General features: G+C 35.8%; 1 protein-coding gene across 5 annotated transcripts in view; it reads right to left on the bottom strand.

The window, feature by feature from the left end:
- LOC149414156 (LIM domain-binding protein 2-like) overlaps positions 1-17,894 on the bottom strand; it is a 102,162-nt gene that overhangs the window by 60,861 nt on the left and 23,407 nt on the right. For 2 of the 5 annotated variants that reach the window (XM_089644243.1, XM_089644244.1), the window contains exons 2-3: positions 8,807-9,083; positions 6,648-6,900 (exon numbers count right to left, since the gene is read on the bottom strand). In XM_089644243.1, coding sequence (XP_089500369.1) covers positions 6,648-6,900; positions 8,807-9,083 — 530 coding nt within the window. The remainder of the gene's footprint in view (positions 1-6,647; positions 6,901-8,806; positions 9,084-17,894) is intronic. The other 3 variants (XM_089644240.1, XM_089644242.1, XM_089644241.1) reach the window with 2 other exon arrangements.

Raw genomic sequence — 17,894 nt, 5'->3', positions numbered from 1 at the left:
TCTGTAAACCAACCAGTACTAAGTTTGAGTAGTTTATCGCTTGTCTGAATTCTTGACACAATCAGTTCCAATTTTTAAAATGACAGTATCTAAATTCCACGATTGATTTAGAAACTTTGAACGAGTCAAAAAAACCAAAAAATTATCTTCCTATGTGAATACAGCACAAGAGTACCAACTGCTCGTTACAATCTGAAAGCCAGTGGTTCTATGGCATTCCTGATTATTGGGGTGTATTGTGAGGCTGAAGGTAGTGGGGAAGGGACGGAGAGAGAGAAGAGGATGGTTGGCTGGTATCTGGATATTCAGACCTAACACGGTTAAAGTTGTTTTACCGGTATTTCAATGGAAGATGCATCGAGCGTCATCGGTGACATCGTCAACTTTTGTACAAGTTTGATTTTATGTACATGAGAACAGGTCGCTTTTACGATTCGTTCTTAAGTTTAACAGCTCGGCTGTGGAACGATTTGCAGGCCTCTGTTTTATCCTCCCTCATACAACACGGGTGTTCTCAAGGACCCGGTATGATCAGTCCATCCTCTTGTCAAAAATACCCCTCACACAGCAACCCCAAAGGTTGTGATATTTCACCAATGGTGATACCTCGAGTATATCTCCCACCAGTGTGTATTAAGTTGGGTCACGGGTCCGATCTCCGATGACGGCTCGGTAATGATCCCAGAACACGTGCTGCGGCCTGCGCGCGCACCTCCCCAACCCCCCTCCCGGCCCGACCCCACCGGGGGAAGAGACACCCCCCGACGCTAATAACCCCCTCAATGTGCCGAGGGGAGACAATCCGACCAGTGGCGTAGTCAAACGGGACTAATCAGAAAACGTACTAAACAAATTCATTCTTCTCTCTGTATATACTGTCCTGTTCAGGGTGGATCAATGCAAAACGAACTCTAAGCAGAATTCTTGCCTGAACAGACTATGCAATAATTCCAAAGCGAATTATCCAAGGTTGATATTTTCAGTTGCGAACTTACACAAATACAAGAGGTCCATAAAAGATTATTTCTCTGATAGTTTGTGAATAATGTTGTCTATATTGTTTATTATGATTTGATTTATATCTACAACCTCTCTCCATGGCTATAAATGTATTGTGTATAATTTTTTCAATTCATATTCTGTCTCAGTAGAGGTGAAGTCACAGGAGGAAATCCATAATTGGTTTTGGCTATACATATGTTATCAGTATAAGACATATGGATTCATATGTCTTATACTGATTTATAAATGTGGAAATTCTAACTATACAATTGTAAATGTTCTCCAAAATGCCCTGGAAAGAATCTCAGACTTGTGATATCCCGAAAGAAACCATTCATCTGTTCTGAATGCAATTACTAATGTTATCCAAATTGATCCTTGTAATAAATTACATCTTTGCAATTCTTTCAAGGATAAAGAAACCATCCTGTCACTTCGAATGCAATCAACAATGTTCTCAAAATTTGTTTTGACAGCATCGCCATTCCATTGTTAGAATATTATGTACTAAATACACAATTTGGCTGTCCTGAAACGGGAATCCTTCCCAGTTGGACAGACAAAGGTTCATTTTGTTTTGTATTGTTTGTAATTCAAAAATAAAAAACATAATACTTTTGTACAAACTGAAATAAATGTAAACTGTCGATTTCCCGAAAATTAATAATATAAATCCAGTATCTTAACGACGTAAGTGAAGCAACCGTGTACAAAAATATGCTATGCGTCACCCTGGTGCATTGGACAGATCTGCGATTGAGTTTGCCTCATCAAATCTTTAAATTTAAGTGGGAATCTTAACGGCGTAAGTGATGAAGTCGTGTAAAATCAATATTTGGCGCGCGGTGTTCGTAATGTATGGACCTACGGTCGACTTTGCCCTAGCAGGCCTAGAAAATCGATCTTTCCGCGGGGTTTGTTTTAATTATTTCTGATGAACGTATTACGAAAAATCTCAAATGTTTCAAGAGAGATCCCATAGGAAGCGTTCAAAGATGGTTTGAAAGGGGGATATGAAGATATATGATAGAGATAGACTCGTTTCAAATAGAGCAAAAATCTATCGACAAATGTTTTAGTTGCATTTAAAGATACACTGTGAATTTTTTCATGCATTTTCGGAGCTTACTTTGCGATGTTTTTCTATAGAGGGAATAACAAATGTATAGATATTATCTTGAAAATAACTTTTTTTTGGAACTTAAAGAGTTAACAGTAAACTTAAATTCAAAGCATTCACAACCCCGAGCTACGCCGGGTACACGTAGGCTAGTTATATATAATGACGAAATGCGAAAATATTAGGATTTTTAAGTACACGTAAGATAAAAAATTCCATTCGTCAAGGGTCTGCAATAATAGCATAAAATAAAGTCACTATCCGTGTCCGTGTGTTTGTGCGCTTAGTTCTTCTAAACTACGCAACTGATTTTGATATGGTTTTCACTATCATTTAGAAAATTTCATCCCGAAGGTTTACATATATAATACATGCATATTATATTTACAGAAAGTAGAGAAAAGTAGATGTTTTGTAATCAAAATGGTAAAAATTATATTTTTGGGCGCTTACATTGTTAACGCTGGCTAAACCTTATGAGATACACCAAAATGATGTACAGGGTTTTCCAATAAGAGGTGTTATTTTTGAAAAGCCCGCTATTTCGGTAGATGTTACTTTTGAAGCTGTCATTTTTTGACATTTGACAAGTAGAAACTGCGCCATTAATAAAAATGGAACGATACACGCTTCAACAACGCATTGAAATTATTAAAATTCACTTGAGTGAATCAAATGCAAATCATCTTGAGTGATGAGGCCCATTTCCACCTCGGTGGCTTCGTCAACAAACAAAATTGTCGCATCTGGGGCTCGGAAAACCCAAAACTTATTGTTGAAAAGCCTCTCTATTCTCAACGTGTGACTGTTTGGTGCGGTTTATGATCCGGCGGAGTCATTGGACCTTATTTTTCGAAACTGAGGCTGGAGCAACAGTTACGGTGAATGGATTGCGCTATCGAGAGATGATTGATGATTTTTTATGGCCGGAATTGGATGGTATTGATCTGGACAACGTTTACTTTCAACAAGACGACGCTGCGTGCCACACAAGCAACGAAACCATTTGATCTTTTACGATTGAATATCAAAATAACACCTCTTATTGGAAAATCCTGTACTACGGAATTGGGTATCTTAAAAATTATAGGATAACCCCCAAGAACTCCGGGTACACATCAGTTAGTTTTTTATATCAGTAACTTTTCTCCTAAATTTGGATGTACGTAAGTATGTTAGATGCGTCATCAAATGATTCCTATTAAATTTTTAATCTAATTGAATCCACGAGTTACCAGTGTTTCCAGCGGTAGTTCTTATGCAAATGAAAAATCAATTCTCTGTAGCTGCCTTACTCGAGCGGGGACCCCGTGGGGGCATGCAGAGGACGTGGGGAGGTGGGGGGATGTTAACAGGGGATGGGGAGGGGGTGGCTATCATACAAGTGTAGCTATATTATAAGAGATTGACAAATGTTCGGCTGTGTATTATTATAAGTGCGTTGAATTTAAAAGTGAAACTATTTTTTTTATTTTTTATTTGGTACAATAATTTTTACATTTCACAGTTTTCCAGTAATGTTGGCCTCACTGGGTGGCTTGCCAGTGCTGAGGCCTTCATTTTATAATATGAAAATATAATCTACATAATACATTTAAAGAGAAAATAATACATTTAAAATATAATCTTGTGTGTTTATATTAGTTTTGTGTGTTACGTGTAAGTTTTATTTTTATTTTATGCTATGACATTTTGGTAATATTGTCTTTTTTTGTTCTTTAATCCATTTTGTAATTTTGTGTGTGAATTTATTTTTACTTTCCTCAATTTTAATTTCAAGTTTTACACTGTTGAAAGCTTTTATAACATGGTATTGGTAGTGTCTTTATCCAAAGCTTGAATTTACTGTCGGAGTTTTTATGTTTTCTTTGTACGCTTGTCTAACTGGTCTGTTGGTGTTATTTTTTGTATGTTGAAATTTTTTTTTTGTCAAAAATGAAGTTTAGTAGTGTTTTAACGTATAATTTTAACTATCTAACTAAACGTCACACCGTTTCTCCGCAGGGGTAGGCGGAGTGGATAGACCGACAAACATATTTAAGATAAAAATGATATTCTAATTGATCTATTAACACTGGTACAACGAAAAACGTGTTCATTTTTTTTTTAAACTTAACAGATAGGCGAACTTTCACGAGGGGAGAGGAAAAATAAACTAGGAAAAAATATTTGAAATAGCACAAGAGTCCCAACTGCTTCCAAACAACTATGGCATCCTTAATTGGATGTGTTGAGGATATGGGGAAAAGGAAGGTGGGAAAGTAGCTAGCTATTCAGATCTGGTCACCAAACATGGCTAAAGCCATTTCAAGTAACGTTTAAATTCTGAATGGTGGTTGGTCTTTCACCATAGCGCCAGCCAATTGAGAGAATCTTTCACTATGCAAAATTAAATGAATACATTTTGAAAAACAATCCAAATTTATATACTATTTTGATTAATCTTTATAACGAATCGGTGTACATTATGAAAACCAAAAAATATGCTTTAGACAAATTGAAGGTTTTCCTATCGTTTCGCTTGAGTAGAATACAAATAAAAATATTAATTACGTAATAAAAAATATAAATGTAAACAACAAAAAAAAATATTTTTTCAATAGAAATGTATGAACGCGTAAAGGAAACAACTTTTAAAAAATACAGTATTATAGCTTAGATTATTTGTGACAGTTTCACTTGATTAACTTATTTGCTTTCTTATAAAAATATTTAGAAAATAAATAAAAAAACAGTTTTTTGCTTGACATCGAACGTTTTTAGACTCGGTTTGTCAAGCGATTTTAATGCCTATTACCTACAATATAAGGTATACAAAGAATATACACATTTTTGGCTTGTAGCTTCCTCTTAATACGAATGTCAGATTGAGAGCGTTAATATAAAAAAAATGGTAATAATTAAGCGAAAATGGTGTAAATATTTGATAAAACACGACTCGTTTGAAATACAGCAAAAAATCTCTAGACAAATGATTTACTTGCATTTAAAGATACACTGTGATTTTTTCATGCCCAAAACATATTAAATTGAAGGTTTTCCTATCGTTCAGTAAAAGACAAATGAAAAATTAAATTACTAAATAAAAAATATAAATGTAAACTCCTATAAAAAATATTTATTCAATAGAGATGTATGAACGCGTAAAGTAAACAACTTTAAAAAATACAGCATTATAGCTAAGATTATCTGTGACAATTTCACTTGAATAACTTTTTTGCTTTCTTATAAAATTATTTACAAAATAAATAAAAACAGGTTTTGTGCTTGAAATCGAACGTTTCTAGACTCCGTTTGTCAAGTGATTTGAATGCCTATTACCTACAATATAAGGTATACCAAGAATTTACACATTTTTGGCTTGTAGCTTCCTCTTAACCGAAGCACCGGTCAGTCAATAATACAATAAGGAAGTTGAGTGAAAAATATTTTGACTTATAATATGTTCATGTAGATCAAAAAATATCGATTCTAAATATATAAATATATTTCTATATTATTATTCTTAGAATTAGTTAAACGTTCTTGAAAAAGCATTCAATAGCAATAGAGTGTATACGCTCCACGATTGGTCGAAAGAATTCTGACGTCACATGTGTCGTGACTTGTACGTACAACGGAACACCTATGGTGCATCTCTTTCCATTACATGAGAGATGGTCGGTTTAGATGAGAGAGGTGTATAGGCCAAACGTTTATTTGGGTTTATCCATAGACATATGAATATTAGTAGACCTGCCCTAAGTGATTAAAAGCGTATTATCCCCACTCCCCATACCGGTTCCATTGAGCCGGCTGGGCTCGCGTATGGCCTCAAGTGATATTTGAAAACGTGACGTCATCATTCTTGTGCGAACTATGGTCGAGGCATCATCGGTTCATTTTACGAAATAACACGGCAAAATGTTTACTTGTACTATGAAAACTGGTAAAAATAGATGCGAAAAAAGAGAATAAACCCAATTGTCGTATTACATTCCATATATAAGCATTATTTTATTTTATTTTAAGCATATTCACATCGTATAATATGAATCAGTTGTTACTATCACATCGAGAAACGTCTGGACGCGAATCACAAAGCTGGTTGGTTGCTGGGAAGTAAATTATGAACATTTATAAAAGTGTCTTAACTAAATACTTAAACGAAATATTCGACTCTGAGAATGCAACCGAATTTTTTTGCCGAATTTGGACTTCGCAAATTTGTTCATAACGTGGCAAGTAATTTGCGCTCCCATGTAAAAATGTCTATTCATTCAAAGCAGATTTTACTTTTAAGAAGTAAATGGTGATATTATAATGCGAGATGCCTATTTACTGTCAGATTGATTTATTGACGAATCACAGTCATCTTCACTCCCTTCGTTCTTCAACAGTTGATTTTACCCCTCGCCTTTATCTTCTCGTCTATTAATTCCTATGTCTGTGGGTTTATCAAATATATTTAAAAAAAAAATGGACTCAACTTCCTTATTGTGAAGATATTTAGGTACACTATACTATGTTAAGTTAGTTGACTTACCCCTGGTCAACCATCCGATCCACCATTCGGTCTTGTGGGGGTGGTGGCAGCAGGTGGGGATGTCCGTGCGGGGGCCCGTGTCCAGGCTGTCCGAAGGGCGGCATCGCGAACTGGTGATGCGGGGGCCCGTGCTGCTGCTGCGGCGGCTGTCCGTGCTGCTGGGGGTGCGGGCTGGGGCCCCCGTGGGGCGGGTAGCCCCCTCCGTAGTGCGGGGGCGGCGGCCCGTACGGCTGCCCGCCTGGGGGGTAACAGACTGACAGAGTGAGAGGGGATCACGCGCACATCACGCACAGAGTTGCGTAGCGCCCTAACCTAAAATCTGGTTATCATTGCGACGAGCTGAAAGCAACACGGATGACCATCTTTAATGCAGGAAACACAAGAGGATAGTTCAATACTGTTTTGTTCCAGCTCCGGGCGCATTGTCATGGTGTAAACCAGTGTTCCGCAAAGCGTGTGCCGCGGCACACTGGTGTACCGCACAGTGGGCTGAATATCGCCTTTCATAGACATAGAGACTTGAATTTTCAAGGGTATTTTTTTGGCTAGAAATGGATTCTGCTGCATTGTATGGCACTGACATTAAAAATGAGGCTATCTCTGGAATCATAAGGTTGGCCATTATATCCTTACACACAGATATACCACTATTTATTTGTATTTTTTGACATACTTCGTATTGTGGCGCAACTTGCGATTTTTTTTAATTTTAAATCTTCAAATTTGAAAAAAACACTTATTAATGTTGATGATTCATTTTAATGCTTAAAAGCTTTACATGTAAGTAGGCTTGCAGTGTAAATAAAATATTGTATTGCTTCATACGAAATTTTATAGCATAGTAATAATCAGCAGAATCCATTTCTAGCCAAAAAAAATACCATTGAAAATTCAAGTCTCTATGTCTATGAAAGGCGATTTTCAGCCCACTGTGTGACGGTCAGACACCATCCAGTGGAGAAATTCCATCCAGTTGGTTCATTGTCCTGTCCTTGTTTACACCAGTGTTCCGCAAACTTTTTGTGTTCAAGGTACACCTATCAAATCAAGAAATTTTAGAGGCACACCAAAGAAAAAAACAATATTTATTTATTACTATAATCAATTTACCTAATGTGAAAAGATGTTTAGTGAGAAATATTACCCTGTTTAACTAAGATTGATAAAGCTGCTTTAAATTTAATTTTTTAATGTCAGTGCCATACAATTTTTCTTAAAAAAATGATAACTCCTTTATTTGTACACGCAATTGCTTCGAAATTTTATAGCATATGAATGATCAGCAGAATCCATTTCTAGCCAAAAAAAATACCATTGAAAATTCAAGGCTCTATGTCTATGAAAGGCGATTTTATTTTTTTATTAACGGACATCGTCCAAATTACAAAATAATAACACGAATAAAGTAAAAATAAAAATACAGGAGTAGACAAAGGTACATGAAGGCAAAGACATATGGCAGATATAATATAAGAAAATAAAGTGACAAGTCGAATCAAGTCAAGAATACGCCGTGGGTCAGGACCACAGGACACTTATAATATTCCGTCACTTGTTTAGCGACTGGCAAAAATCATTCAGACTTATCCCAAAAAAGTTAAGGTTTTGACTTGAGTTGACCAGTCTACACATTCTGGACAATGGTGAATAATATCCATAATTTGTCGAATGATGTTTGAGGAAGAGCAGTTCATTATTTCTGAGTCTGTGCGAGGGGATATTGAAGGGAATGAGTTGCAGTAGAGTAGGTGAATCAATAATACCATTTATAATTTTGAAGAAGCAAATGAGGTCATTTCTTTCCCGACGGACTTCCAAAGGAGAGAGGTTTAGAGTTAGTTCAATTTCATCATATGAGTATTTGCCTTTTTCTAAACCTAGCCTCCTAGCAATCCCTCTTAAGAACCGACGTTGAACAGATTCAATGCGTCGAATGTGAACAGCATAAAAAGGAGACCAAATAACACAAGCATATTCAAGATGGGGGCGAACCAAGGAGCAGTAAAGAGTTCTAAGGGTATTTACGTTTTTGAAGTCAGTGATTCTAGTGAATATTTTCGGCCCACTGTGCGGCAGTTCGGCTTACAATACTTTCTTTCGCTGATGCTGATGATCAAGTGTATGTATTGAATGAAGTTGTGTTGTTTGAGTGTGCTCACCACTAGCGGGACGGCCGAAGGGCTGGTGGTAGGGCTGCTGCTGGGGCGGGGGGCCCGGCGTACTGGCCCCGCTGGGCGCCGGGCTGTAGGCGGCCGCCGGGCTGCCGTAGGGCGCCGCGGCCTGCGCGAGGAGCCCGGCCCCCTCGGACGGGGGCTGCTGCTGGCTGGCGGCGGCGGCGGCCTGCTGGGCGGCCTGGGCGGCGGCCGCCACGGCGCCTTTCCAGGCGGCCGGCTCCTCCAGGGCGGCGGCCCCCCGGCGGCTCAGGCCTACGGACATCTGTACAGGTTAATTCATGTCTGCCCATCAAACAATACATACATGCTTTGGAATATTCCCAATACAGACATTGAATTATTATACATATACAACAAGCACAAAAAACAGATTAAAATCAATTTAACACATTCTTTGCGGGAAACGAGAAAACGAGAATTTATGTGTTGGGTTTTTTTGTGGGAACTTTTCTGGAGATGATCGTACTAACAGGCATAACTTCATTATATATATATACAGGGTGTATCGGCACGTACCCGACAAACTTTAACCAGCTATTCCTTAGCATATTTGGAGTAAAAAATCTTATGTGCACTTTGCTGTCCGGTAACGTTTTTTTTTAATAAAAATTTTATTATTCATATTTTCACCACATGTCACCACTGTTTTATCCTTTGACAATGTTTGAAAACCCATCTGGCAAATATTTTATTCGAATTCCGTTGAATAATGCACGTGTGTACCTATATTGGCGCACGTTTACAGTCACAACGAAATAGCACGGCACCATTCGTCTCATTTTTAACTATTATTATTTAGTGTGTGCGAAAGAGCGAAGACACTTTTTGACATACTTGCTTATAACAGCTGTTTAACAAGAAACGCAATGCCAATGACAGTGATGTAGTGTGGAAATTTTAAATTTTTTTGTTTTTAATTGAAAAAAAAATGCTACCGGACAGCAAAGTGCCCATAACATTTTTTACTCCAAATGTGCTAAGGAATAGCTGGTTAAAGTTTGTCGGGTTAGTGCCGATACACCCTGTATATATATTTTTTTTTTTTTTTACGTTTTTTATTTTTTTTATTAGTTTTTGTATACATACATATGTAACATAATCATGAGTAATTATGCCTGCAACATTGATTAAAACACTGTAAAACACATATACATATTTATACGATATATAACCTTTACGAGAGTTAAATTACGCGTGTGTGTATACAGGGTGTATCGGCACGTACCCTACAAACTTTAACCAGCTATTCCTGAGCACATTTGGAGTAAAAAATGTTATGGGCACTTTGCTGTCCGGTAACATTTTTTTTCCATTAAAAACAAAAAAAAACATTTGCGTTGTTTCTCGCGTTCAACAGCTGTTATTAGCAATTGTGTCAAAAAGCGTCCTCGCTCTTTCGTACACACTAAATAATAATAGTTAAAAATGAGACGAATGGTGCCGTGCTATTTCGTTGTAATTGTAAAAGTGCGCCAATATAGGTACACGCGTGCATTATTCAACGAAACTCGAATAAAATATTGCCAGATGGGTTTTCAAACTTTGACAAAGGATAAAACAGTGATGACATGTGGTGAAAATATGAATGATAATTTTTTTATTAAAAAAAAAAATGTTACCGGACAGCAAAGTGCCCATAACATTTTTTACTCCAAATGTGCTAAGTAATAGCTGGTTAAAGTTTGTCGGGTACGTGCCGATACACCCTGTATATGTCCGTCACTAGAAGTTTGTAATTTTTCGTAGGCACCTCTTTTGGATGATAAAAACATCTTTGGCGTTTACTGAGTTTCCCCAAAAAACTATTCCGTATTTTATCATTGACTATACGTATCCATAGTATGCGGTGATTACTGACTCGATGTTTAAGATATTTTTAAGGGTGCCTAGAACAAAAGAAAAGCTACTGATTTTTGCAACAACTTTAGATACATGTTCTTTCCAGTTTATATTTGCATCTAGCTGTATTCCCAGCAGTGAATAAGTTTGGGAAGGTTCGACATGATTGTTTGTACACGATAAGATAAAGCCTACTAAGTAAAAATTGTACAGCGCCCTTAAGGAGATATTTTTTTTTTTAAATGGAAATTATTATAATTCTTTGCATTTTTTTTTGTATTTCAGTATAAAGAAAAAAAACAAATATTAAAATTAAACATATAACACTATCATTTCAGTTCTGCTTACATAGCATTCTGAGGGCTTTACTAATAAACGTGTCTTAAATATTACGCAAATCTCAAATGCGCTATATACATCTGATTTTCTAATTTTCATGCAATTAAAATGAAAATGAATTTTAAATATGCATTTAAAATAAACATTACTATTTCTAAATAACAACATTTTATTATTTTTTAAGAGGAAGCTACAAGCCAAAATGTGTATATACTTGGTATACCTTATATTGTAGGTAATAGGCATACAAATCGCTTGAAAAACAGAGTCTAGAAACGTTCGATTTCAAGCAAAAAACTGGTTATTATTTATTTTGTAAATAATTTTATAAGAAAGCAAAAAAGTTAATCAAGTGAAACTGTCACAGATATTCTTAGCTATAAAACTGTATTTTTTAAAAGTTGTTTCCTTTATGCGTTCATACATTTCTATTGAAAAAATATTTTTTTAGTAGTTTGCATTTATATTTTTTATTGAGTATTTTTATTTTATTTGTATTCTACTCAAGCGAAACGATAGGAAAACCTTCAATTTATCTAAAGCATATTTTTTGGTTTTCATAATGTACACCAATTCGTTATAAAGATTAATCAAAATAGTGATTTGGCATTAAGCTTCGCCTTAATGATAAAGTAATGTTTATAAGGCAAGGTTTTTTATGCATAGCACAAAGGATAACAAATTATTATAAGCAATAATTAGTCGCCTGAAATATCTATACAAATTGAAAATATCTCCCGAATTGAACCCGCGCCTTCTGATGTCCGGTCAGGTGCTCTGGACCACTGAGCCACATCGGCTTATTTCCAACAAGCCAAATAGTTCAATATGTACTAGTACTTCAATCGACAATTATTGCTTTTTATATTTTTTCCACCTGTAAACAACCAACTTTATTTTTGTAACAATGGCTTTGTTAGTGCTGAATTTCCCTCTAGATGGCGTCGAGATAAAAATAAAGATACTAATATAGATAAATATTCAATTTATATAGATATTTCAGGCGAGTAATAAATGCTTATAATAATTTGTAATAAAATAAACATGAAAAATGTTGTCAAAAACGTTAACACATTTTTACTCAATTTTTTACTCCAATCGTAAACAAATTTTGTTTGGGGAATTATTTTTTAAAGTTTATTTTTATTTATTTATTTATTTATTTATGTCTATTCTTGAATACACATTTTACAATTTTTTACAGTGGTTTATATTGTAGTACAGAAAAATAGGTATAAAAAATAAAGAACATAGGTTGATGTAGGTAAAACTGTGTGTGGTTGATATTGTATGTTACGTGAACACCTCACTAGGAGAACCTGTGCTGAGGTGTTTACGTGTTTGTGATTAAGTGTGACAGGTATTTATGTGTTGTGGTAGAAAGTTATTTATTTATTTTATTTTTTTCACAGACATATTGAAACATGAAAACACACATATATATGTGCGTGTATGTAATTTTTGGATAATTCTTAAAGAACGTGTATAATATTTAATTTTATTTATCATATTTTGGTTATGTTTGGTTTGGAATTATAATCTTTTGAATAAAGTGAATATCTTGATTTTTTATCCAGGCTACGATATGTTTTTTGAGAAAGTTTGTAGATGTATTTGTAGTCATTAGTTGTTTCAAAGTAATGGGCATACTGTTAAAAAGTTTGGTTGCGTAGTATTGAAAGTGTCTTTGTCCGTGTGTGGTGTGTGTTATCGGAATGTTCAGTGTTTTATTTGTTGATGACCTGGTTTTTATTATGGCTTTTGGTTGATTTGTAATATGAAGATTATTATGGATGAGATGTAGGAGAGCAGTTTTGGCGTAAAGTTGTCTTATTGACATGACGTCTAGAGTTTTGAAAATTTTGTTTGAGTCTGTGTAGAATGGTACTTGCAGTATGAGTTTTATTATTGCCTTCTGAACTTTTTGAATTGGGTCAATTGTTATGTTTGTAGCGCTTCCCCAAGCTAATATTCCATAAGTGGCAATGGATTGACACAGTGCAAAATATATTGATCTGAGTATTGTTAGTGGAAAAATGTTTTTGATGGATTTTATTAGGTGCAAGACTCGTTTTAGTTTATTCGTGATAAAATTAATGTGTTCAGTCCATTGTAAGTGTGTATCAATAATAACTCCTAGGTATTTTATTTGTTTTACCCTTTCGATGTGTTCGCATAGGCAATAGGATGATGTTTGTTTACAGTCATGCAAAAACAAGTTCAAGTTAGAAGGAGGTTGACCTCTTTGTGTTATACTATGTGTGATGTATTTTGTTTTGACTGTGTTAACGGTAAGAGTATTTCTGTTTAGCCATTTTATGACAATTGACAAACTTTTTTCAGCTGTTGTGAATAAATCTTTCCATGTGGCTGCTTGACACAGAAGAACTGTATCGTCAGCGAAGGTCACGATTTTACCATCAATTTCAATGTCACATAATTCGTTAATGTATATGAGGAATATTAGTGGGCCAAGTACACTCCCCTGTGGGACTCCGTACGTGATTAAAAGTGGTTCACTTGTCTTGTTGTCAATTTTGACTTGTTGTGTTCTGTCAGACATGAAACTTTTCATTAATTCCAATTCTACTCCATTAATGCCAATGTTTTTTAGCTTCTTGAAAAGTTGTTTGTGCGAAATTGTATCGAAGGCTTTAGATAAGTCCAAATAGATTGAAATTACTTTTTTTTTGGCATCTAAATTATGTGTAATAAACTCGGTTACAGTGGCAATTGCGTTTTCTGTATTCCTATTTTTTCTAAAGCCGTGTTGGTTAACTGAGAGTATTTGCATGTTTTCCAGATAATGTTGCAGCTGTTCTTTTATTGCTTTTTCAAGAATTTTTGACAACGTGTTTAATAGTGTAATGGGTCTAAAGTTGTTTACACTATTTTTAGGTCCTGATTTATGAATAGGAATAACCAGACCCTTTTTTAGGATGCTCGGAAAAATTCCTTCTTTCAGGCTAAGATTAATAACGTATGTTAGTGGAGTAAGTAGTTGTTCGCTTAGTGTTATTATTGTTTTAGAGTCTATTCCGTCAGGACCTGATGTTGTGTTATTCTTTAGGGAATGTATTAATTTTTTGGTGTCTTCCAGAGTTACTCTATGTAATTTGAAAAGACTGACACTATTTTTGTGTTTGCACTGAGTCGGAATTTTTTGAGGTTCTTGATTATCGTTACTAGACGACTTTTGTTTTATATTTTCGGCTAGGCTTGCTCCGATATTTGTGTAATGTCTGTTTATGTAATTAAGGATAAGTGTAGGATTTTTGTGGAAGTCGACTTCTTCGTCGTTGATAAGTATTTTTTTTATTTCATCATCTTTGTTTTTTTGTGTATTTGTACTTTCCCTCAGAATAGACCAAACGCTTTTCGGGTCAAAGTTAGCAGTAATCAGTTTGTTTCTGTAATACAATTCTTTGGCTTTTCGTATAATTAGAGAACAAGTATTTCTGTACCTTTTATAGAAAGAGTTCAGAAAAGTATCATTTGGGTTGCGTGTGACTTGTTTGTGTAGTTTATCCCGTTTTTTAATGCAATTTATTATGCTTTGAGTAATCCATTTTTTTAGTCTTATTTTGCGGTGCGTGAAAGATTTGAATGTTTTTGTGGTGTTTTGAGTGATGAGCGTTTGTAGGTATGTTATTAAGTAATTCCAGGCTTCTTCAGTGTTGTTAATTTTTTTAAGGTGTTCCCACGTTTGTTTTTCTAGGCATTTTTTTAGGTTCACGTAGTCAGTTTCAAATTTTGTGATATTGTTTTGAATTGTTGGGTTCAATGTCTGTGTGGTCAGTCCTATCATTGTTGTGTAGTGGTCTGTGATTGTGGATTCAAATACTACGCTACAGAATTTGTTTTTGGATTTGATCATTATGTGGTCTAAGCATGATTCCGAGTCTCTGGTAACTCTGGTTGGAGTGTTGATGGCGCTTATTATGCCATGTTCCAGGAGCATCAGTTGGTATTCGATATTCTGGGGATGGCCTTGTGGAAGTATATTTATGTTGAGGTCACCAGTTACGATGATGTTTTTGAAGTGGGTAATTTTTTTTATATGAGTGTCGAGAGCTGTTAGAAAGGGCGTAATGTTGTGTGATGAAGGTGATCTGTAAATAGCGAGTATGCACGTATCTGGGTCAGCGATTATTTGTAAACAATTTGAGTTTTCTAGGGTGAATTCTGAGACAGATACGTTAAGATTATCTTTTATGTAAACGACAACTCCATCATTTTGGTTTTGGTATTTTGTTGTGAAATATGAGGAGTAGTTATTTTTGTGTTTTACAGTAAAAGAGGTTGGGATCCAGCATTCTGTTAGTATAATAATATTGAAGTCTATTTTAAAGGAAGACAAGAGTATGTCTAGTTCGTCGTAGTTTTTGTTAAGGGATCTTATGTTTTGGTTTAATAGAGTAAGGGTGCCTGGGGTGCTAAATATTGAATCGCATAGTTTTGTATTATTGGTTGAATAATGTGAGTGAGTGCTAGTTGAGTGGATAGTATTTAGTAATTCGGCCATATTAAATTATTAGCAATGTATTTAATTTACTTTAGGTGGATAAGTCGTCTAAGTTTGTTTCCCCATTTTTTTTAGGTCATTTTCGTGTTTTATTTGGAAGATTTTATCGCCAGTTGCTTTGCGGACAAGCAATTTATTTGATTTAAACCACACGTATTGGTAGTGGGTTTCTTTAGCCGTCTGCTTAGTTTTCCACAGAAGTTCCTTAAAGTACGGTGAGAGCACCTCGCTGATGAAAATGGGAGAATTTGAGTCTATGGTTTTGGCCGCATTTTTTTTTGAGAGCATAGATTCCCTTGTTTTTTGATTATAGAAGGTGATGTGGAGTTTGTCTGGGGTGTTTTGTCTTCGATCTTGAGTCCTGGTCACCATGCGTATATCTTGTGGTTGCAAGGGCAGTCCCAGTGAGTTGGCTACTCGAAGTACTGCTTCCGAGGCTTGTTCTCCCGGCCGCAATTCCACGCCCGCCATTTCCAAGCTGTCGGAGAGCTTCACTTGCTCTAGATCTGCAAGACGGCTTTCCAGGGATGAGATTCTTGTGTTTTTTTTTTCATTCTCTTCTTTTAATAATTTTATACCTTTGAGGCCCTCCTCCAAATCTTTAAAGCGTGTGATCAGGTCATCATACTGGTTGCAAATAAAGTTAGTGCTTTTCTTAAGATCGCTGATTTCTACCTCAAACAGTTTTTTCATTTCACTTATTTTGTTGTCAAAATGTTTAGTGAGGCGATCAAATAATATATCGGCTTCTGAACCTAATGTTGAGGCCGACGGAGCAGGTGAGCTCGGCCGGCTTTTACATTTTGGGCATTTCCATGTTTGTTTATTTTTAGATGCCATTTTTTTAAAGCTGGTATCAGAGATATTTAGGCAGTTAATATGAAAGGCAATGTTGCAGATGGCGCACGTAAGTGCATGGTCATTTTTGGAGATAATGTTCAAGCAGGCTTCACAATTCATTGTAGTTCGATTTATTTTTGTCTTGCGTCTGAGTAATGGTATCCCGTTCTCTTTCTTGTTATTAATTTCAGTTGTGCACAAGGAAAAATAAATAATATAAAAATAAAAATCTTTGGCGGCAGTTGGGATCGTTCCGGGGTCCTTCGGATGTCTGGGCGAATGCAATATAGACTGGTAGCTATCCGAGCGTTCTAACCACTAGACCACGAACCGGTTACAGCTACTCGACAACTAAGAGTAATATTAACTTGCTCACTCTTGTTATTATTTGGTGAATCCGATAATGATGATTTTTTGTTTTAGGCAACAACACTTCTGTCACAACACAAAATATTAAAACACTTAAAATGAGAGTAAAACCGAATTTTTATAGTTCACTAAAGTAGAAAATTCACTTTATTGGTTTTTAGGAACACGTTTACCGGTGAATTGCTTGGATAACTGTGTATTGTATAGTTTAATTAAGGTGATTTCAGAAGAGCGAAATTTGACGTGCGGTCTGTTTGTGATCCAATTACTTTGTAGTTGAACTGATTGTTACAATGGCGACGCGAAATATGATTTATTATTCATTTTGGCAATATTTATGATTTTATCAATGGCATACTTTTTCTAATGTCAAAAAATTAACATTTTTCCGAATGGTAGAAAAAAAGATTAAAATATTTTTATAAAATATGGACGCCCGGTCATATATGACCCTATAAAATATGGTCGCCCGGTCATATAGGACCCTATAAAATAAGGACGCCCGGTCATATATGACGCTATAAAATATGGACGCCCGGTCATATATGACGCTATAAAATATGGACGCCCGGTCATATATGACGCTATAAAATATGGACGCCCGGTCATATATGACGCTATAAAATATGGACGCCCGGTCATATATGACGCTATAAAATATGGACGCCTGGTCATATATGACCCACTAAAATATGGACGCCCGGTCATATATGACCCACTAATATGTGGACGCCCGGTCATATCTGACGCTATAACATATGGACGCCCGGTCATATATGACGCTATAAAATATGGACGCCCGGTCATATATGACGCTATAAAATATGGACGCCCGGTCATATATGACGCTATAAAATATGGACGCCCGGTCATATATGACGCTATAAAATATGGACGCCTGGTCATATATGACCCACTAAAATATGGACGCCCGGTCATATATGACCCACTAAAATATGGACGCCCGGTCATATATGACGCTATAACATATGGACGCCCGGTCATATATGACGCTATAAAATATGGACGCCCGGTCATATATGACGCTATAAAATATGGACGCCCGGTCATATATGACCCACTAAAATATGGACGCCCGGTTATATATGACCCACTAAAATATGGACGCCCGGTCATATATGACGCAATAACATATGGACG

This window comes from Hesperophylax consimilis, chromosome 20 (genome assembly GCF_061612785.1).
Source record: "Hesperophylax consimilis isolate HC1 chromosome 20, BYU_Hcon_1.0, whole genome shotgun sequence".
NCBI lineage: Eukaryota > Metazoa > Arthropoda > Insecta > Trichoptera > Limnephilidae > Hesperophylax > Hesperophylax consimilis.
This window is presented reverse-complemented; position numbering and strand designations above follow the sequence as displayed.